The sequence below is a fragment of the Crotalus tigris genome, unplaced genomic scaffold, assembly GCF_016545835.1.
Source record: "Crotalus tigris isolate CLP2741 ecotype Arizona unplaced genomic scaffold, ASM1654583v1 scf7180000019173.45859301935:6455823, whole genome shotgun sequence".
Lineage (NCBI taxonomy): Eukaryota > Metazoa > Chordata > Lepidosauria > Squamata > Viperidae > Crotalus > Crotalus tigris.
This window is the reverse complement of record NW_024097414.1, coordinates 945444-967438: the sequence shown is the minus strand read 5'-3', so window position 1 is coordinate 967438 and position 21995 is coordinate 945444. Positions and strand designations below refer to the sequence as shown.

The 21995-nt window shown below is 44.4% G+C and overlaps 1 protein-coding gene across 2 annotated transcripts; it reads right to left on the bottom strand.

Annotated features, from left to right (window-relative positions):
* Positions 1–4247: 4247 nt before the first annotated feature.
* Positions 4248–21613, bottom strand: ERCC4 (ERCC excision repair 4, endonuclease catalytic subunit). 2 transcript variants are annotated; one of them, XM_039360730.1, is made up of 11 exons: positions 21379–21613; positions 19132–19312; positions 17583–17778; positions 16689–16896; positions 14571–14751; positions 12349–12477; positions 11569–11712; positions 9564–10152; positions 8333–8425; positions 5903–6015; positions 4248–5578 (listed from the first exon to the last, which is right to left on the bottom strand). In XM_039360730.1, the coding sequence occupies exons 1-11, from the start codon at positions 21556–21558 to the stop codon at positions 4845–4847; spliced, it is 2748 nt and encodes a 915-aa protein (XP_039216664.1). In that variant the 5' UTR covers positions 21559–21613; the 3' UTR covers positions 4248–4844. The 2 variants fall into 2 exon arrangements, with proteins under 2 accessions (XP_039216664.1, XP_039216665.1); XM_039360731.1 differs by having other exon boundaries at positions 11602–11712.
* Between the last annotated feature and the right edge of the window lie 382 nt (positions 21614–21995).

The window sequence follows — 21995 nt, the reverse complement described above, 5'->3', positions numbered from 1 at the left end:
GAGTTGCAGTTTGGGCACTCAGTCTCTAAAAGGTTCGCCATCACTGCTCTAGTTGACTCAAGAATTAATACAATAAATCGTAATTGCTCAGTAGCCTGAAACGCAAGATAGGCAGCCAATAAATTTGATTGATAAATGGATAAATAAATAAATGACTAGCAATCAGTTATAACTGAATGAGCAGATAACTGACAACTCCTTCTTCACTTTGCAGAGCAAAGCTGTTTTGGAGGGTGTGGCCCTTGTAGAGAAAGCTCTTGATCTCTTTCTAATGATGTCTTTCGGAGGAGGGATCAGGGAGATCGTTTGTGATCCAATGTCAGCCACAGAAACTCTCACAGTGACACTGACTGCCAGTGCAAACAACCCTGTATGTTGTTGCAAATTGTACTAGGTACACCTTGAGCTCCTGAATGAAAGATGGGGTATAAAACAACTAAAACATCCCAGGCAGGAAGATCTGAAAGCAATTTATTGACATAGCTCTAGAAAAGTGGAAATATGTCATTGGTTACTGAAGAAAAAAACAGCGTTAGGATATATTCCAATTTCCTTTCTTCTCCTGCCAAACAGAACTTTCTTAACCCCCATGAAGGTTAGGACCCTTTTGTTCCAGAGTACTAATTGGGGAAAAATCTGAAGCAGCCCAATTTTATCTTCATGCTATGAAAGGCTTCAACGCCCAATTTCTTCAAAGCAAAGGAAAGCGGGTGAGGCCGGCTGCATTTCCCTTTTGGGGGCTGGCCAACCCATGCAACTTAAGTTGAACCATGTTAGAATTCCTGGGATTTAGATTAATGGCCTGCACAGATCAGTCATTCAAGCCAAAGCAGTGAAAGTCTTTTAGGCTACGTCATCCACAGGGGTTCCTCCGAAATGTCACCAAGAGGATTGCCCTAGCCTGACAACAGAAACTCTACAAAAGCCAGGATTCTTTCTGTGTTGGTAATGTGAGACAATACCTGTTTTTAAGAGAACGACGCCTGGAAACTTTAGCTCCGGTGACTCTGCTTTAAATATAGAAACGGTTTGTTTAATTTGCAGACGATACCCAGAATAAATAATGAGGTAATTTTTAAGAGGATCTTAAAGAGTCATCTGTTATTGATAATCAGCAAATGGAGCACATTTTTCTCCCTTCGTTTCTGAAAAACACGTCATTAACACCACATTGGCTCTTTGCCAAAAGAAGGGCTTAAAATAACATAGATATCAGGCCATATGGTTTTCCTTTAAGATTCTTCGTGCAGATTTTGTCAAGCCCTGCTGGTTTCCACAGGGTGTACCCACAAACAGGAGCAGACATGGTGGATCTGCAACTCAGTGTTACATGAAGACTACTTATTCATTTCATCATCTATTTAGTAATCTGTCAGTGCTAAACGTGCTTAATGCTCATTTGACTGTTCCAGTGTCCACTACTTTAAACATCTTAGAATTTTTAACCCATATATATTTTTATACTTCTGCAGATTCCCAGGTTTCCATGCTGATGAACTTAGCTCTGTCTATGAATAGTACATGTTGGCTTTGTATGGCTTAATGCTTACCAATGGGTTTCGGGTCATGATAGGATACAAATCAAAGAATTCGAATTCAAATATATGGCCTGAGAATGCCCAGATCCCCTTTGAAAGACGGATTTGAATCAGGCTAATATTTGGTCTAGTGGTGAAAGCATCAGACTAGACACAAGGAGAGGTGAGCTCTTGATCCACCTTAGATTTGAAAGCCAATTGGGTGACTTTGGGCCAATCACCAGGAGACGGTGAGTTCTAGTCCACCTTAGGCATAAAAGCTGACTGGGTGACTTTGGCTCAGTCCCTCTCTCTCATTCAAACCACCTCAAAGGATTGTTGTTGTTGTGGAGAAAATAGGAGGAAGGAAGGAGTATTATGTATTTTTGCCACCTTGACTTATTTCTAAATGGAGCAGAAATTAACTGTTCCGATGGTGAACTTTCTTTTAATGCAACTACAAAAAATAGTTTTAATCACAAAAATTCCAATGTTGGTAGGACACTTGAAAACGGTAGATATCCCAATTCATTACAGAATCGTATAAAAATCCAAATTCTATTAGTAATGCACATCCTATCCACAGTAGACCTGAATCCCAGATATTTGCATTTTTGTGATTTCTACAAAAACCAAACGCCTCCCACCGCAATGTGAAATATTCAGAAACAAAAAAAAAAATAATCTTCCATCTGCCTTTATCATCAGGATTAAAAACAAGCGCTGACTGGGCTCATGAGCAGTTTTTAGGCTTTTTGCGTACTGCCTATTATGAACAAAGAAGCATGTCCACTCTTCTTTATCTTTATTTATTTACAGTTTTTTCCCCCCAGGGCTGCAGTAGAAAAGTCATTCCTATTCAGTTTCCAAAAACACAAAATGACTGGCATACCATCTCTCCTTCCAGAGAGAGATTTGGCAGTAAGAAAAATGGGGGAAAGCATTGTGCCTATTTTACAGAAGACCAATAAAAAGTCTTTCATCCTACAAGAGTTCTTCATTTAGGCTGCACAGCTCAAACCTGGTTTACAGATAAATAACTTTAAAAGAGTGAGCAGAATCTCTCTCCGATGGTACTCCCTACTAGCAAGGACTCTGGGCAATTATCTGGACATGCATAAAAGACTTCCCTTTAATGACAAGTACTGCATTTCTGTTTCAATAGTTTGAATAATTATTCCTAGTCATACATTTAGGCCTATACTTTAACACTGTTTTTCAACCTCCGCAGGTTTAAGATGGGCGGACTTCAACTCCCAGAATCCCTCAGCCATAGGGAATTCTGGGAGCTGAAGTCCTGCCAAGGTTGAGAAATATTGTGTAAACATATCTGTATGTGTCACATAAATAACTGAATTCATTTTTAGCAATGCATTAAGGGCATTTGGATCTGCCCCCCCCCAACAATGATTATTTATCTGCCGGCAATTTATCTCCTCTCAGAAATTCATCTGTTTTACTATCTCAAGCTGATTTAAACATAAATGGAATGCACCTAAAGCATGAATTAGATTTCTTAGATTTGCAGAGCAGAAATGATAGGAAGTTGAAGATAGATAAATATGCTAAGATCCTGTAAAGACAAAGAATTAGATTTGCAAGTATTTCAGGGCCTATATGTGAAATTAAGTAAATCTGCATACATTTGCCTGGAATAAAAATAGTTGCAATACAAAGAAAGACAATAGAGTACTGTTTATAAATAAGTCCAGGCACTATCTTAAAATACACTTACTTTCTTCTGCATGACAGCTTATACAATTCATCTTCTAAAATAGAAAATTTCCCTTTATTGTTTCCATAAACATGAATATGAAAAGCAATAATATTAAAAATCTGATCAATAAGGTTGTACTGTATTTTACGGATTAAAACTTTGGATCAATTTGAGTAATTCATTCAATATTTTTTTAAAGCACACTTGTTATACATTTGGTGCTCACAACAGCTGCCAGCAGCCGTAAAGAGATGATAGGCAATCCAAACAAGTATCAATGCATAAAAAGTCCTAAATATCTGCAATTTTCCTTTTTTTTTATCCGAAACATCAATTAAACAAAAATGAAACCTATTTCTGTTAGAGATGTTTTAACTAATAAAGGGCATTTGTGATATCCTCGGTATAGCTTTTGACAGCCTTTAAAGCCCTTTAAGTCAATATTTATAAAATGTTCATTTATGTTTAAATAAAATGTGGATGAATCTCAAAAGGCGCAGGAGCTGAAATCTACTTAGTCTATCCTCCCACCTCTTTTCAAGTAAATGTGGACTGCGAAACACAGCTATTTCTTTCAACAATAATCCTACGGCAGTTGCGTGTTATATAACTTCCAAAGCCAAGCAAGCAAGAAGAAAAAAAGTGAAAAAAGTGAAGTGTGACAAAGTCTGACAAAAAAAAAAAGAGATTAGGAATGAATTTATTATAGATATTATGCCCAAAACTATCTGCTCGTTTTAAAACACTTCCTCTAAAGCAGGGGTAGGCAACTATGGCAATTTTATGACCTATGGACTTCAACTCTCAGAATTCCTGAGCCAGCATGGGAGTTGAAGTCCACAGGTCATAAAATTGCCATAGTTAGAATAGTATAGAGCTGGAAGGGACCTTGGAGGTCTTGTAGTCCAGCCCCCTGCTCAAGTAGGAGAACCTATACCAGGGGTAGGCAACCTTGGCTCTTTTATGACTGGTGGACTTCGACTCCCAGAATTCCTGAGCCAGCATGGCTCAGCTTGGAAACCTCTCTTTCCCCTCAGCATGGCTGGCTCAGGAATTCTGGGGGTTGAAGTCCACGAGTCCTAAAAGAGCCAAGGTTGCCTACCCCTGACCTACACCATCTCAAAGTTGCACACCCTTGCTTTAAAACTTGTAACCAGAAAAAAAAAACTCCAATATAGCATCTGGAAGAATGTTAAGATTTGCAAAATGGCAGACACCGCATCTTGCAGATTTTCACACACAGACACACACACAGGCAGTCACACACACACCCCTGTAGATATCTTTACCCAATGCTTCCTGGAGCCAGGCACCTGTCAGAATCCATAATCGCCTTCTTCAAAAGCCAAAGGAGAAACTGCAGCTCCTCATCTTAAAAATAAACCGGGGGTAGGGTAGACAGCTTGGCATCCACGAGAAAAACTTGGTGAAGGAACTTTTTGATATCAGGGAACGTTTGGCGACTGGCTGCTGATCAGAAAAGGACATCTGGACAGTCAAAGGTCCCCCCTGTAAACTGGCCCACCTTAAAGAGATTGTATGCACGGGTCACTCCTAAGTTACAGTCACCATGGATCACGGCACCTTCTGAAGCCTGGCCTGACACATCATCACCTCTTGGTTTTGCCTTGAGAAACGGCCTCTGTGAAAGGCAGATGGATGAACTCGTAAAGCTGCTTAGCGTTGGCAGCGTTGCCCAGAAGCTCTGCCAACTTCTCCTGAGCAAGAGCGATCAGCTCTGCGATGCTCTTGACGTGATTCATTACGGCCCGGCAGTTTTTGGAATTGATCCCAGGCATTTTGAGCAGGAAGTCTTGAGGACCAGGGTTGTATCTGTCCCGTTCGGGGAGAGTCTCAGAATCGGCCGTGATGGCCAAAGCTGCCGCTGCGTCCGGTTGAGGCCTGCTCTGTTTCAATTCCTCAAACAGCTCGGCCGTGGCGTGCGGCGAGGGGCACCACAGGAGCCGGAGGCGCGGGAAATGGAGCGTCAGGAGGGTGAGTTTGGAGATCACGTCGCTGCTGGAGATCTCTTGGTAGAGAGAAGCCCGGGGAGTGAGAGAAAAGGGCTTGCTGGCATCAAACTCAATGAGCAGAACCGGCCGTTTATAGTAGCGAGACATGGAAACGCACTGAGTGTACAGCCGGCCGCTATTGAGCGAGCCGATGAGGTCGCTGGTGCTCTTCCGCTCCACGCAGATGTCGGGGGTGAGAATGTAGTCCCCAACTTCTAACGTCACGGGCTCAATGTCGATGCCCCGCCGGTGGATCAAGGAGGGAAGCTCGCTACGAAATTCACGCATGTCTACCACGATGCTCTGCTGCACGACGCTCTGCTGCTGGCCACCTAAGGCAGTGATGGCAAACCTTTTAGAGACCGAGTATCCAAAAACCACGTCGCTCCCCACTCCGCCCCCTGCACCACCTGCCCGCAGGGCCACCCACCGCCTCCACAGCCCACCGCAGATTGCCCAGGCGGCCCTCCAGCGCCATAGCAGCCACGCCCTCCACCCGCACCCCACAGCATCATCTGTGCGCAGCGGGGTGCGAGGGCAGAGTCTTGTCCCTGCTGCCTGAGTCAATGAGTCATGAGTCAATGTGAATCCCACCCCCAAAAGGACAGAGACTGAGATTAGGTCTTAAGAACGGTTGCCGAGAGTCCAAAACAGACCTGCTTTGCGGGTATCGATCGAAAGGGGGGCTGCCGTGGAATCTCTTGATAAATCTAAGTTGGTTTCATCTCGCCCTTCTCTTTCTTCTGGAATTACCATGCCAGCTTTCTCTCTGAAACGAAGAAGAGGAAGAGGATGCAACAGTATTAATTAATTTTTAAGCACTAAAACTGTACAGCTTGAATGTGGGAGTCTACTCCAGAGCCATTGACATGTCTTAATTCTTGACTGAGAGCTGTCCAGAGTTTGTTATAAGATAGGTGTCTATAGAAAAGTTTTAATACATAAATAAATATGTATTAAATGTGCACGGCCACTGGCCACTCTGCCTGAAGATATTGGACGGTGTTATATTGTATCTGACTGGGGAAGGTTTGGCTTGTAACTCACCACTAGCTGAGAAAGAAGGAGTAACAAAAATATTTTTAATTTACTAGTAGGCAATTAATACAGTAGTCCTTGACTTACAAGCATCTGTCTGTCTGTCTGTCTGCCTGCCTGCCTATCTATCACCCATCTATCTATCTATCTATCTATCTATCTATCTATCTATCTATCTATCTATCTATCTATCTATCTATCTATCTATCTATCCTATTATCTATCTATCTTCTATCTGTCTGTCTATCTTCTATCTATCTATCTATCTATCTATCTATCTATCTATCTATCTATCTAATCTATTATCTATCTATCTTCTATCTGTCTGTCTATCTATCTATCTATCTATCTATCTATCTATCTATCTATCTAATCTATTATCTATCTATCTTCTATCTGTCTGTCTATCTGTCTGTCTATCTATCTATCTATCTATCTATCTATCTATCTATCTATCTATCTATCTACCTATCTAATTTATTTGTTGCCCATCTTTTATCCAATGACTCATTCTCTTGTTGCATTACAGCGCACAGCAGCGGTCAGAGCGCTGGATTAAAACTGGAGAGGCTCAGATCCCTCTGATGTCTTTCGATGATTTGCCATTCCCTCCATCTAACATCCCAAAGAGAGAGAAACCATTTCATCGCCAAAGAGAGAAACACAAACACCTGCTTGCCTCCTACGGCTGCTGCCGATAAAAGGGATGGGAGAGACTTCGGGAAGACTCCCTCTGCACCCCTCCTCTAACTTGTTATATAATTCATCGCTCCCCCTCTCCATCTTTTCACATAAGTTTGCTACCTTGGAAACATGGAAAGAGAGGAGAATGACACGGGCCTCCTAGCAACAGAAAGCTCTAGCAGTCTTCTAAATGGGTGGGAATCTTTTGAGGAGTTCTCGCAGATAATTGCATTGATAGGAATTGGCATTATAACTTGGACAATTTTAGAGGAGGAGGAGGAGGAGGAGGAGGAGGAGGAGGAGGAGGAGGAGGAGGAGGAGGAAGAGGAGAAGGGGGGGGAGGAGGAGGAATTACTCAGCCCTTTGAGGTAGACCAGTCTAGGAAACCATACTGATTGTGTTAACCTAAAGACCTGGCTCTTCAAATTGGCTTGGGGACCTGATAGGGGATTTTGACTCTTGAAGTGGCTGCTAGATTGACAGCAGTTCTTCACCTCCCCCCCTCCCAATTCACCCATCTATTTTTCCACTAATCATATCAGTGTCTTTTCTTTGTTGTTTTTTTCCCTTGTTTTATTTTATTGTTCTTTACTTTTGCTTTGTTTAAACTTCCTTTTTTTATTTCTTCGGGGGGGGGGGGGGTTAAATGGTTGTGAACTACCTAAAGTAGCCCCAGGGAAAGGCAGCAAACACATTTAATACAGGTCATCCTCACTTTACAGTCACAACTGAGCTGGAAGTTTCCATTGCTAATAAGCGAGACATTTGTTAAGTGAGTTTTGCCCCATTTTATGACCTTTCCTGCCATAGCTGTTAGTGAATCCCTGCAGCTGTTCGGTTAGTAACGGTTGTTAAGTGAATCTGGCTTCTCCATTGACTCTGCTTGTCAGAAGGTCGCAAAAGGGGATCACATGACCCCGGGACGCTACCACTGTCCTAAATATGAGTCAATGGTCAAGTATCCGAATTTTAATCACGAACATCATGGTCATAAGTGTGAAAACAGTCATGTCATTTTTTTTTCAGTGCTGCTGTAACTTCAAACGGTCACTAATCGAACTGTAATAAGTTGAGGACCACCTGTAATAACAACATCTGCCTATCCCAGGCCCTTGGAAAAGACTCGATAGGTAAGCAAAAATGCCAAATCCGGTCTGAACATCTGGCAGACCGTCTGACGAGCCGTAATTGTATCGGGCAAATTCTCCCTTGTTGTACTCTGGAGAGAGGCTGTCTCAAGTGATCAAGTGATCTGAAGCACCAACCCCGTTGGGCGCTGCTCAAAGTGCCCCACAGCCAACTGTGGCTGACACAACATGAAATAGGAATCTTTTTGAAAGGTTAACCCACGGGAGGGCTTTTACCGAATGAGTTTTTCAAAGGCTTCCTTCTCTTTCCTCAGCGTGGTGAGGTAGCGCTGCTCTTCCGTCGATCCTCCATAGATAAGGAAATAAACTCTGCAAGGTAAGAAGACAGAAGACCTTCTCAAATCCAAAAGACGTTGGCTGGATTGCAAATACACCCAATCCTGGCTGGCAAAATAACCCACAAGGGCTGGGCACCTTCATAATGCTGAACCATATATATCACAAGACCAGAGTCTACCAAATGGACATCAGGTTAAGGCAGTGGTTCTCAACCTGTGGGTCGGGACCCCATTTGGGATCGAACGACCATTTCACGGGGGTCGCCAAACAGCGCAGTCCGCCATTTTTTTCCCCCTTTTCCTTAGCTGTGCTACTCCCTTTAATTTTATTGGCTTTTGAAAGCCAATAGAATAGACTCTCTTGAATAGACTCTCTCATTAATAAGAATTAAAGCCTGTGATTCATTCTGTAGAAGGAGAGGCCCTGATCAAATTTACCCATCTACACATCCTTCCCTCCATATAAGACTCTGGATAAATACTGCAAAATGACTATAAGCATGTATTCATTTCTCCAGGCCAAATGTGGTTGTGTCTGTTTTTTTTTTGTTGTTTAAAAAAGAAATTGCATTATTTTTTTATAAATAGAAGACGATATTTGGAGCTCAGGGTTGAACTGTGGGGTCCTTGGCGCTCTCTTAAGCTTGGTTATTTTCTTGCAGACGTTTCATGACCCGACTAGGTAACACCATCAGAGCTACAGGGAGTGGAGTTTGCCCTCTGTTTATACAATGGTTTGCCCTGTTAATGTTGGTGGGAATATTCTTGGTGGCTTCTTGATTAAGCTGTTCTCTACAGCAGGGGTCCCCAACCCCGGTCCGTGGACCAGAACCGGGCCACAGCATGCCAGCAATCGGTCGGCACAAACAAGCAAAGCCCCATCCGTGGGATGCAGGCAACACACGAAACCACGAACTCTCCGGTCCATGGAAAAACCTCTCTCCACGGAACCGGTCCCTGGTGCCCCAAAGGTTGGGGATCTCTGCCCTACGGCATTGTTACTACTCTTAGTGCCACTAGTTGGATAATGAAATGTCTGCAAGAAAACAGCCAAGCTCAGAGAGCACCAAGGACCTCACTTTTTTATTTTTTGGGTCCAAATTAGCCTGGAGCACAAACACAGCCAGAACAATCTCTTCCCGCCGTTGTTCCCTTTCATGCCAAGTTACCTTAAGGGCTTTCCTGGTCTGCTAGCCTTGTAAATTTCCAGCTGGCGAACGAAAGTCAGCTCTGCATCGTACAAGACCACGTATCTCGGCTCCACCTCGTGCAAGACGGAGGTGAGGGCGTATGGATCCCCACAACCGTTTAAAGGATGGATCACAGTCAGCGGCTCCTTTAGGATGCCGTAATAGGCGTCGGAGGAGGAGAGTTCTAACTGGAGATCTTCTGATCTTTCCCCATTGCTCTCCTGGCTACTGCTGAGGCCCCGAGAATCTTCTTCCTCTTCTTTCTCCTCCACCTTGATATTTTCCTGCTCCTCTTTGCTCAACATCTGCGTCAGGGTTAACTCTGCTTTTTTCTTTCTCTTTTTCACTTTGGAGGCTTCCGTTTTCGCTTTTTTGGCCGGCGGTTCGCGGCCATTCTTGTCGTGGCCCTTGGCCTCTCTCCTGTTCTTCAGGCAGGTCCCACCAGCCTCCTTCTCCAGCCCAAAGCTTTTGTGGTAGAGCCTCGTTAAATAGGCTTTGGCCCCGATAGTGATGTATTCTTTGAGCTGAGCACACGTCTGGTCATCGTTGGCGCAAACCAGCACCCGCCCTGCAGCCAAGAGAGAGAGTTCCCATGCTCATGGCTTGAAAGCGAGTCAACCTTCCACCTCATACAGATAGTCCTCGACTTAACGACCAGAGCTGGGAGCAGAACTCCCGTTGCTAGGCCAGGTGTTAAGGGGGCTGTGCCTGATTTTATGACGTTTGCCAAGATTAAGTGAAATGTGGCAGTTGATAAGTGAGTCACGCAATCATTAAGCGAATCCAGCTTTCCTCCCTCCTGGACTTTGCTGGTATGGAAGCTGGCTGGGAAGGTCACAAATGGGGATCACATGACTGATACATGCTGACTGCCAAGGAACCGAATTTGGATCACGAGACCGGGAGGATGCTGAAGCAGCCAGAAGGGCAAAGACCAGTTGTAAGTCCACTTTTTCCAGTACCGCTGAACAGTCACTAAATGAATGGTTGTTAAGTCGAGGACTATCTGTATTTTTAACCGAAAAAATAACTGTAGAGCAGGGGTCCCCAACTCCTGGTCCGGGGACCACAGCATGCCAAAAAAATGGTCCGCGCAAACAAGCAAAACCCCATCCGTGGGATGCACGCAGCACACAAAACCACGCATGTTCCAGTCCGCGGAAAAACCTCCCTCCACAGAACCGGTGCCCTGGTGCCCAAAAGGTTGGGGACCTCTGGTCTAGAGTCTTCACAAAATAGTGCAGCTGTCCTCATCCCTTAACCAAAGTGCTACTGTTTTGGGATTCAGACAGCATGAAACAAAAGTTTTATATCTGAAGTTCAACTGAAGAAATTTCAGGGTGAAATAAAGGGGTATCCTTTCCTCCCTCCCTTCCATCCATAACCTCCTTCCTTGAATAAATATAACTAAACTCTTTCCTTCTAGCTAAATTCCTTCCTCCCTCCCTCCCTCCCTCCCTCCCTCCCCTCCTTCCTTCCATCCATACCTTCCTTCCTTGAATACATATAAACTCTTTCCTTCCTTCTAGCTAAATTCCTTCCTTCCTCCTTCCATCCATACCTTCCTTCCTTCCTTCCATCCATCCATGATAGCTTCCTCCCTCCCATTCTCCCTGAAAAATCTCTCCCTTTACACAGCTCCAAAACTATTTTTTTTTTAATGATTTCAACAAATTTATGATTTCAGCAAAGTTAATGGTCCAGGCTGACTCAAGAGATGGTGTCTTTCTGAGGCTGGGCCTTAGGGATGGAAGCCTCAACCAGGTGACTTTTGAGCTGTTTTCATAGGACTCCCAGATTATTTTTCAACATCACATTTTTTTCCTCATCCCAAAACATCTTTACATCGAGACACTATTTGCTGGAGGCAACAGAGTTCTTTCCAAGGTAGAGCGGAGTCTACTTCAAATTTTAAAAGAGGCCTCTCCCCTTGGGGTGTGTATACACAGGGCAGATGCTCAAATGATGTTCCTGGCTGTCTCACCCTGTCCATCCTTGCCTGGATGCAGGTCCTCACCTGGCCCACCCAGAGCTTCGCTGTTGGCGTTCTCCTTTTCAATCTCCTTCAGCACTTCTCCCAGAGCTTCCCACTTCGGACTGCTTTCCAGGACCAATTCCCGCTTCTGTTCTGAAAGAGAACACAAATTATGACCTTTATCGATTTTCAGCATCGGCTCAACATCAAATCTTTTTTTTTTCCTTTTAATTTCCTGAATGTAAGCTTATACGGAAGCACCAGCACAATTTTGGAAGTATATTAAAAATTCCTTGAGAGTAGTGTGCCCTATATACTCAGATTCCCACCCCCCTAAAAAAACCCACCCTAATACAGATAATCCTCAACTTACAACAATTGAGCCCAGGATTTATGTTGCTCAGTGAGAAACTTATCAAGTGAATTTTACCCCATTTTACGAACTTTCTTGCCAGAGTTGTTAAGTGAATCACTGCAATTGTTAAGTTAGTAACACAGTTGTTAAGTAAATCTGGCTCCTCCATTGACTTTGCTTGTCAGAAAGTCGCAAGAAAGGGATCACGTGACCCCGGGACACTGCGACCGTCATAAATGCGAGTCAGTGGTCAAGCATCTGAATGTAAATCACGTGACCACGGGGGAGGCTGCAACGGTTCTAAGTATGAAAAACGGTCATAAGTCCCTTTTTTTTCAGTGTCGTCGTAACTTTGAGCAGTCACTAAATGCTGTGGTAAGTCGAGGACTACCTGTCCACCTTGCGATACGTCCGTGAAGAAGAGCGTGCGGTACCTTTCACTTCTTTTGTGTCCGTTTTTTCGGAGGCTTTTTTTTTCTTACTCGCGTTATCTTCCGGCAGGCGATAAACTCTGCTCCGGGCGTTCAGAAACATCGAAGTGCTGGAATCGAGAAAAAGCCAGCCTAGGAGATGAAGATGAGTAAAGATAAGATTATAGAGCAGGGGTCTCGTGAGTCGTGAGTAAATGGGGTCTTCACGTGACTGATACGATTTTACAAAATTTTTGGATGGTGGTTGTTAAGCAAATCGCCGATTGGCTCTCTAAACACTCATGCCCATTGGCTACAATCAGATGAAGGAAAGCTACCCGATATCAACCTAAACAAGTGGTGCTTCCTTTTTCTGGTTATTTGACTATAACGTTTCATAGAATACAGTACAGATAATTGAACAAACTTTGTTGCATTACATTCTTGATTAAATTGTCTTTCCATTGATATGTAATTTTACTCCAAAAAAAAGTGATGTTATTAGCCATCAAACCTCAAAAATACACTTTTCCCAAAAGGTTTCCACAATTTTTGGCCACTACTGTACTTAGCCTCCTAATTGACTTTTTTAAGCTTCTCTTGCTGCAGCTTCATTGTAATCACCATTATTTAGCATGCACAGCATAGATCAGTGGTGGCGAACCTATGGCACGCGTGCCAGAGGCGGCACTCAGAGCCCTCTCTGTGGGCACGCACGCCATGCCCGCGATGGCAACCGTCCCTCTTCAACCAGCCGCCTGCTAACTGGCTGAGGTCCCACATGGCTGGATGCATCCCAGGCACCTTTCCCTGTGACAATGGCACCCCCACCCTGCCTTGCCTTGCCTCACCCCACAGGACAAGCCTCCTGCCCACCGCCCCACCTGCCAGAGACCCCCTGGATCTCCCTCAACCCTGCCCGGCCCCCATAGACGTCCCTCCCCACGAGCAACATCGAGGTGATCACACCAACATTGGCCACACCCACCCAATCTGCCATGACCACCACAGCCATGCCCATCCAGTGGGCCATGCCCACCTGGCACCCGACAACAAATGTGGGTTTTGGGTTGCAGTTTGGGCACTCGGTCTCTAAAAGGTTCGCCATCACTGGCATAGAGCCAGGGAACAGTCTTAACGTGACTTCCCACACTTGTCTGAACAAGCAAGAATGGCCTAGTTTATTCATTCAAAATCCTATGACAAAGGAAGGCATGGCTTATTCGCCAATGGCGGCATTCCCATCTCACACGAAACCCAAAGGAAATAATTCACACCACGGCTTAGCTTAATGTGTAAACCCAGCCACAGGTTCGTCGCCATCTAATCAAGGGTTTCGCAAAGCTGGCCATTTCAAGGGGTGTGGGTCTCAACTCCCACAACTCCCCAGCTAGGGAAAGGTCTAGTCCAATCAATCCGGGATCTAATCCAATCCATATTGACCCTTCAAGTTTTGCTTTGGAACAAAGATTCTACAAAGCTGACAAATTGCCGTAAAAAGTGTGTATGGTTCATTAATAAAGTGCGCTTATCACAGGCAGTGTAACAAGCCAGGAAATTCATTCTGAGCCCTAACACGTGCACGACTGTGACAAAACTGATATGTCAATAGAATGAGGGGGTTTCAAAAAAAGAAAAAGAAAAAAAGCTCAAAGGATAAGCCAGTATTTTTTTTACCCCAACATACTGGTTTGAGCCAGGCATATGTGCCATGATCTCCTCCCTACAAATCCAGAAAAAGATTTACCACTTTAATTTTGCTTTTGGCGTGAAACCTGCCCCAACAGATGGATGGCCTCAGGAACGCTAATAATTTCCACGTGGGACAAATGTCCTGAAACAGCACAGCTTCCAGATCCTTGCATTTCCCTTCTTCTCCCAGTGGCCCTCCTTATATAATGACTAAGGCATCTGATCCGAACGGCATACATTTTTCAAGCAACAGCCGTTAAGTGGGAGGCTGAATATATTTCATGTCCTCCAGCCTTCTGGATAGATGGGAACACTCGGGGACATTTGTGCGCATGTGTTTGTTATTTTGCTTCTAATTAAAACTTGGCTTTTTATCACGAGGTGAACTGAACGATTCCTGCAAAATTTGAATTTAGGTGGGTCACTGGGACCAGAGATTTACTGGTTTATATTATTCACCGGTAAATCTCTGGTCCCCGGTGACTGGCCCCAAATTCTATTTCGCATCATTATCCTGGGACACGTATATTTGCCTTCATTCGAGCTATTCCTACCTGAATTGTGACCGAAAGTTTTTTCCGACGCTTTGAGGGACTCCAGAAGATGAAGAAAAGTGACGCAATCATACTGAGTCAAGTACTGTAGTAGCGTGCGAAGGATCTTCAAATCTTGGACCAGAGATTTGGTCTTGGATCCAAGCTGGTGCCAAAGAGGATCTAAATAGTGACGAATTATCTGGAGGTACAGCATTGGGAATAATGGTTAGTGTGTGGTGCAGTGATCTACACTTGATCCAAGTCAGCTAACCTCTTAACAGATTTAGCAATAGCACTTAGACTTACATACCGCTTCACAGTGCTTTACAGCCCTCTCTAAGCAGTTTACAGAGTCAGCCTGTTGCCCCCAACATTCTGGGTCCTCATTTTACTAACCTCAGAAGGCTGGAAGGCTGAGTCAACCTTGAGCCAGTCAGGATCGAACTTCTGACTATGGGCAGAGTCAGCCTATAACGCTGCATTCTAACCACAGGGAGGGAGGGAGGGAGGGAGGGAGGGAGGGAGGGAGGGAGGGAGGAAGGAAGGAAGGAAGGGCAATAGCACTTAGACTTATATGCCACTTCACAGTGCTTTACAGCCCTCTCTAAGCGGTTTACAGAGTCAGCCTGTTGCCCCCAATCTGGGTCCTCATTTTACTGACCTCAGAAAGATGGAAGGCTGAGTCAACCTTGAGCCGCTCAGGATTGAACTCCAGGCTGTGGGCAGAGTTTGCCTGCAATATGGCATTCTAATGCAGTATTTAGTATTGAGATCCTGCAAACCTTTAAAAAGAATCAAATCATGGATTTGTTTCCATTCCTCAGTGTTGCCCATTCACAGCCACACCTGATTCCATTGAAATTTTAGGGATCTTAGATTAAGGCTGTTTAGCCCAAAATGTGCTTATTAAAATAAATAAATAAAAAGAATCCCGATTCCAATGATGTTATGATCCTGGCACACAACTGGCAAATAAAAGAACATTTATTTCATTGTTAACGAGCTTACGATAAGCAAGCCAGGGACTTGGAGAACTAATAAAACATTCCTTTATATAAAAACACTGTCCAAGTATTACCAGATGTCAGCCCCTCCATTAAAAAAAAAAAGATAAACTTCGCTCCCTAAACTAAACACAGCTGGTAAGAAAGGAGAAAAGTTCAGCTGGAGAGTTTTGACTAGGTGCTGCTGAAGCTCATGACATTTCACAAACCATAAAATAATAATAATAAAAAAAACAGCGGAATTCCTTCCAAAAGAAACAGATGCATGATCTGAGGAGACTTTTGCTAAATTAAGGGAAGGGAAACTGCCATTAATGAATGTAAGAGGCACATCTTAGGATGGCCAACAATCAACAGAAACCTATTTTTTCCTTCTTATAGCCAAACATTTCACCTGAGCTGATTCTGTCCTGGAATATCCTTCAAATGCCACTGCTAAGCTTGAGAAGCTGAAGGCTCTTCATTCCAGCTCCACAGACTGTTATCTCATTACTAAATGATCACCCCCCCTCCCGACAAGCTTCCCCAGGCTCAACCACAATGAAGTCCAACTTCGATCCTGCAAATGCAGCACAGAAACATCTGTCACGTTTCGAAGCAGCGTTTTGCTGTAGTGCGACAAATACTGCTACTCAGCTTGCCTAACGAACTTGGGAAGAGGAGAGAGGTTTGGAACGCAGACTTCAAAGATTAAGAAGCCAGACCGTGAGACTCAAGGCCGTCACACCAGGTGTCTGGCCAGGCCTAGAGATGCTTTCTCATAACAATATTTTCCCACTTGATTGGGCAAGGTGACCTGACCCAGAGGGAGGAGGGAGAATTCAATGCTTTTACTATATGGGTTTGGGAGGGGTCTTGCCAGAGCTGGTTTTGCTTTCATTAGTGCCAAAGTGATGTACTCAATAACATTTTACATTAAAAGATCGAAATGTCTCGAAGGTGTTTGTTTGGTTGGGTTCGTCAGGAGAAACCTTGATAACTTCACTGAACAAGAGTTGAATGTGAATCCAACTTTAGAATGCCCGTTTAAAAGTAGAACATTTCAATTCGAAGGAAGAGACGCCACTCCTCTCAGACTGACGATGCCCATACAAATCAATACAATCCATATGGCAAGCTGAGAAGGGGGTACCTTTTCAAATGCCATGCCAATGGCGTTTTCTAACGACAGGTCCTCCACTTCCAGAGCAGGGTTGCACTGCTTCAGTTCTTTCAGACACGCGTTCAGGATGTCCAATATGGAACTCTGAATGGCACGCATGGCTGAAGTCATGGTGATGTGGATTTCCACCACTTCAGGCTTGTGTTGCTCTAAACAAGAGTGCACCACCGCGTGAAACCTGGAGAAGAGAAAGACAGGAAGATCTCAGCAACGAAGTGCACAAATCAACCCCCGTCCTTGGTTTCTAGCTGTGGACAGTTGATCTGTCAGAGCATGCACCGTCTTATTGCGCTGAGGTAACCTAGGAGTAAATACAGTAAACAGTGGTTTGTATTAAACGTGGTTCATGTCACACATTACCTGCAAATGTACACTAGAAATAAAATACATACACGGGATAACGCAGCAAACTCCAACGCACAGCAATGACAGCAGGAAACAGGCGAGAAAGACTCCAGCAAGGCCTTCCCTTTTGTACTCAAGCTCTTCAAGGGATACAGACTCCTGATGAGTCATTCCTAACATTGCATCGTTCGTCTCACATTACGCAAGCTGGTTAGCTTCTAAATCATTACCTTGACATGATCTAAGTCCTCCGGTTGGAAGGATCTTTTCAATCCCAAAGGCGCTTTTTCCAAAAGACAATTGGATTTTCTGGGGATTTTTTTTTATTTATTTGAAAACGTTTCGCTCCTTATCCGAGAAGCTTCTTTGGTTCTGGATGAGAAGCAGAATGTTTTCAGAGGAAAAAAAAACAAAACCCAAGGAATTCCAGTTGCCTTTTGGAAAAAGCACCTTTGGGGAAACCGTGAGCTGGATGATTGAGGATCTCCATGGAGCCTTTCCATCCTTAAGCCACCTTACCTTGGCCAGAGATACAGCTTCCTCACGAAGAGGTTTCGCATGACTCTTTCCACGTGACAAAAGCCGGTGTTAAAAGCCACCGGGTTATCGCTGAAGGCTTTGACGAAACCTTGCTTGTTCTTCTGCCGATAAAGCCGCAAGATGAAAGCTTCTTGGCAAGACTCAATGATCCTGTGGGCTTTGTACACCAGAATTCCTGGCGGGATAACAAGAATAAATTGGAAGCAGGGGTGATGGTGGTGGGGAATCCAGAACAAAACAGACGGAGAGGACATAATGTTTTTTCAAGACAGGTCAAGAAGTTTTAAAGGCTTTGCCGACGAAACAGCGTAAGATGTTTTTTCTAACTATCCTTTGGCACCTCCTCCAGGGAGACAAGAAGGGACGCTTTTCATTCCTTCTTCAGGACAGCGATGGACAGGATCAGCTCATGAAATTCAAACAAGAAGCAGAAGTATTCCCTGGTCTTAGAAGTTTTATTCAAATGAAGTACCAAAGCTTTATGGGATGCCTCTACTCAGAAATATGACCCATGGAATACAACAGGATTTACTCTCAGATAAAAGCTCATAGGATTAAGAAGCAACCACTATGATCAGCTAGAACAGGGGTCTTCAAACCTGGCAACTTTAAGACTTGTGGACTTCGACTCCCAGAATTCCTCAGCCAGCCAGGGCTGGCTGAGGAATTCTGGGTGTCGAAGTCCACAAGTCTTAAAGTTACCAAGTTTGAAGACCCCTGAACTAGAATCTCTAGGAAAAGCCACAAGCCACACAGAAAAGCATTTCCTTTTCAGAATGCGCCTTTAAACAGTTGGGCATCTCTCTCAATAAAAAGATCTTCAATCGATGGATCATAAAGATTTCCAAGACTGAACCCAGCTATTTTTGTCCTAACGCTACAGATCAGCCACAAAAATGCTGTGATTACGGTATTATGTGATATAATAATAATAATTTTTATTCTACAGTCACAGACCAAAAATTATGTGATATTTTTATTCCCACCTTTCCTCAAAACTGGTCAGCAGTCTCCATTTCCAGTTTTAGCGGTTGGCTTTAGAGCAGTCTTTTCCAACTTTGAAGATAGGTGGGCTTCAACTTCCAGAATTCCCCAGCCAGCGCGGTAAATGTTACACATGCTGGCTGGGAAATTCTGGGAGTTGCAATCCACACTTCTTCAAGTCGCAGAAATTGTGAAACCCTGGCTTAGAAAGACAGAAAGTGACTAGTTCAGGATGATCCTGCAAACTTCATGACCTAATTCCAGCCATTATCTCTAACTAAGCGGCACAGGTTTTTAATGCAGGAAAGAATGTCCTGGGCATGTCCCCATGACTAAGCTATTAGCTTACGCTGCATTTTTAATAGACCTTCTCTCATGCTGACCTCTAGTGGGAACGAACCCTATAAAACAAAGAACGTTATTTGAAATTTGCCTTCATGTGAACCCAGAGGAACAATAGACCTACATTTTTTTTCAGTCTAGACTCAAAACTATGCAAGGCATGCCGTGAGGCCGGAATGACACCCAGCTGTAAACTCCTTACCCGTGATAAGATCTGTAGGAATCCTGTCGGTCAGAAAATCCACCACCAGGATTCGGCTAGTGGCAAAAATAATTCCTCCTTGGGTGTAAACTTCATAGCGGCTGTTGCTGGCAATTTCATTTGTAACTCGGCGAGGAAGATAAGCAACATTATCAGTCTTTAACTGGTCAATAAAATATTCCTGGCAAAGGACAAATGATTCAGAGTGAAGAGGAAGATAAGCAACATTATCAGTCTTTAACTGGTCAATAAAATATTCCTGGCAAACGACAAATGATTCAGAGTGAAGAGGAAGATAAGCAACATTATCAGTCTTTAACTGGTCACTAAAATGTACCTGATAAAAGGAAAAATGAGTCAGAGAAAGCCAGGTAGACAAAAAAAGGATGCTTTTTGAATGCATTGTCCAGTAACATGCCAATAACATTACAGTAGAATCGTGGGCTGATCTTATCGAGGATGGCTAGCTTGGGTCACCCATTGGCCTTTTCCAGAATATTTCCCAACCTCCACTTTGAGGATTTGTATTCCTTAGGCTAATTCCTTATTAGAGCAATTATTTAAAAATTTCTTTTTTTATTTCTACAAACCTTAGACTCCCCAAACTCAGGGTCAACTATTAAGCATAAGTGGAGGATTTTGGCTATATCAGAATTGGTTTTCAGCAAATATGTTTGCTATTAATATATATAGTTGATTATCCAGAAGTTAAGGAATCTATCTATCTATCTATCTGTCTGTCTGTCTGTCTGTCTGTCTGTCTATCTATCTATCTATCTATCTATCTATCTATCTATCTATCTATCTATTCATCTATATTTGGACATAATTCTAGGCACATATAGGAAAAGCAACCCCATTGAAAAAGTGCACTTTACTTCTAAGCAAGCATTCATAGATCATGTTATAAATCTGAATTTTCTCTATGGCATCCTTAGGTTAAAATGCTACACAATATTTGTCAAGTAATGGAGCCCACTGAATTAAACAGAGGAATTATTCTTGAGTCGATATGCATAGGCTTGTAGGCATTTGAATATCATTAGTTGACATTAGGAGACATAAAATGTTATACGTTACTAAATATTTCACAACCTCGATGATGCCTTAAGATTTGGCACATTTTTAACATTTGATTACACATTTATTTCTTCCTTTAATTGCCTCTGAGTTTAAACTGTATGGTTGTTTCTAATAAAAATAATAATAACGGGAATAATTCACTTGTTCTGAGCTCCTTGCAAGAAAGACCAGCTCAAATGGAAAGGGAACTAAGCTTCAGACAGATAACTGGTGCAAACTACTCTCGGAAGGACCCAGGAGGCAGGACAAGGCCAGGCCCACCTCAGGTTCAACCCCTTTCATGTCAGCCCCTCCTCAGGAGCTGGTGGTTAAGGCACCAGGCTAGAAACTGAAGGTGGGCCTGAGGCACACAGGCCCACCACGTCGGAAAATCTTGCTAAGAAAACTGCCACGATGGATGGATGGATGGACAGTAAGCTGGGGCAGAAGTTAAAGCAACAGGCTAGCCCAACCCACCTCACAAGGTTGTTGTTGTGGGGAAAATAACAGGAGGAAGCAGTCTTAGATATGTCTGCCACCTCAAGTTATTGATACAAATAATAAAGACTGGAGAGTAGGAGTTCTAGTCCCGCCTTAGGCATGGAAGCCAACTGTGTGACTTTGGGCCAATCACCAGGAGACGGTGAGTTCTAGTCCCACCTTAGGTATGAAAGCCAGCTGGGTGACTTTGGACCAATCACCAGGAGACCGTGAGTTCTAGTCCCGCCTTAGGTATGAAAGCCAGCTGGGTGACTTTGGGCCAATCACCAGGAGACTGTGAGTTCTAGTCCCGCCTTAGGTATGAAAGCCAGCTGGGTGACTTTGGACCAATCACCAGGAGACCGTGAGTTCTAGTCCCGCCTTAGGCATGGAAGCCAGCTGGGTGACTTTGGGCCAGCCCCTCGCTCTCAGCCCAGCCTACCTCACAGGGTTGTTGTTCTTGTGGGGAAAATAAGAGCGGGAGCATTGGACCTGTACCAAAATAAAGGCAGGACAGGCCTCTGCCCTCCCTCCTCCCTCAATGACCGGCCTGGCCTTCCCACCTAAATTGGGCCAACCCAGAACAGAAGCCCTCTAGGCCTCTACAGGCGCTCAGGGCCGGCGGCTTCCTCTAGGGCGCGGCGTTAACCCGGGTTGAGCGTCTCGTGGGAACTCGGCCCGGGTGAGGGCGAGGGTCGCGCCTACCTCCTCCGCAGGGCTGGTGTTCAGCACCAGCACCAGCCGGGTGGGCTCGCAGTAGAGGCGAAGGAAGCGCAGAAGCAGGCGGTCGACGCCCAGCCCGCGGGCGCAGATGACCAGCCCGTCCTGGTGGAAAAGATCCAAGAAAATCTGCGTTTCGTGTTCCAGAGGCGGCCCGGCCGCCATGGCCGGCAGCTGTCACCAGCACCCCCTCTGCGCATGCGCCGGGAGGACCCCCCGCGCTCGCAAGGTAGAGCGACGCACGAACGGAAACTTCCTGTGGTGGGAAGGTGACGCTCCTTTCAGGCCGGAAGCTCCTCTGTGGATGCGGCGGGGGAGGGCAGGGCTCTTGCGAAAGGAGGAACGGCCGGAGCTGCTCTCGTCAATTAGAGATACAGAAAACTCCGCTGCCATCTAGCGGTCAGCGAGTTGATCGTTTCAGGCTTTATTGCAATTGTTTGATCTAGTCTAGCCTCTCCGGACGCCAATTATATTCTGCAGCGTTTCTTAATCATTTTCAGAAGTCTGGACTTCAACTCCCCAAATTCTCCAGCCAGACTTCTTCAGGTAGCTAAGGTTGAGAAACTCCGTTCTAGAGGGCTTTATAAGTATAGAGCATCGGA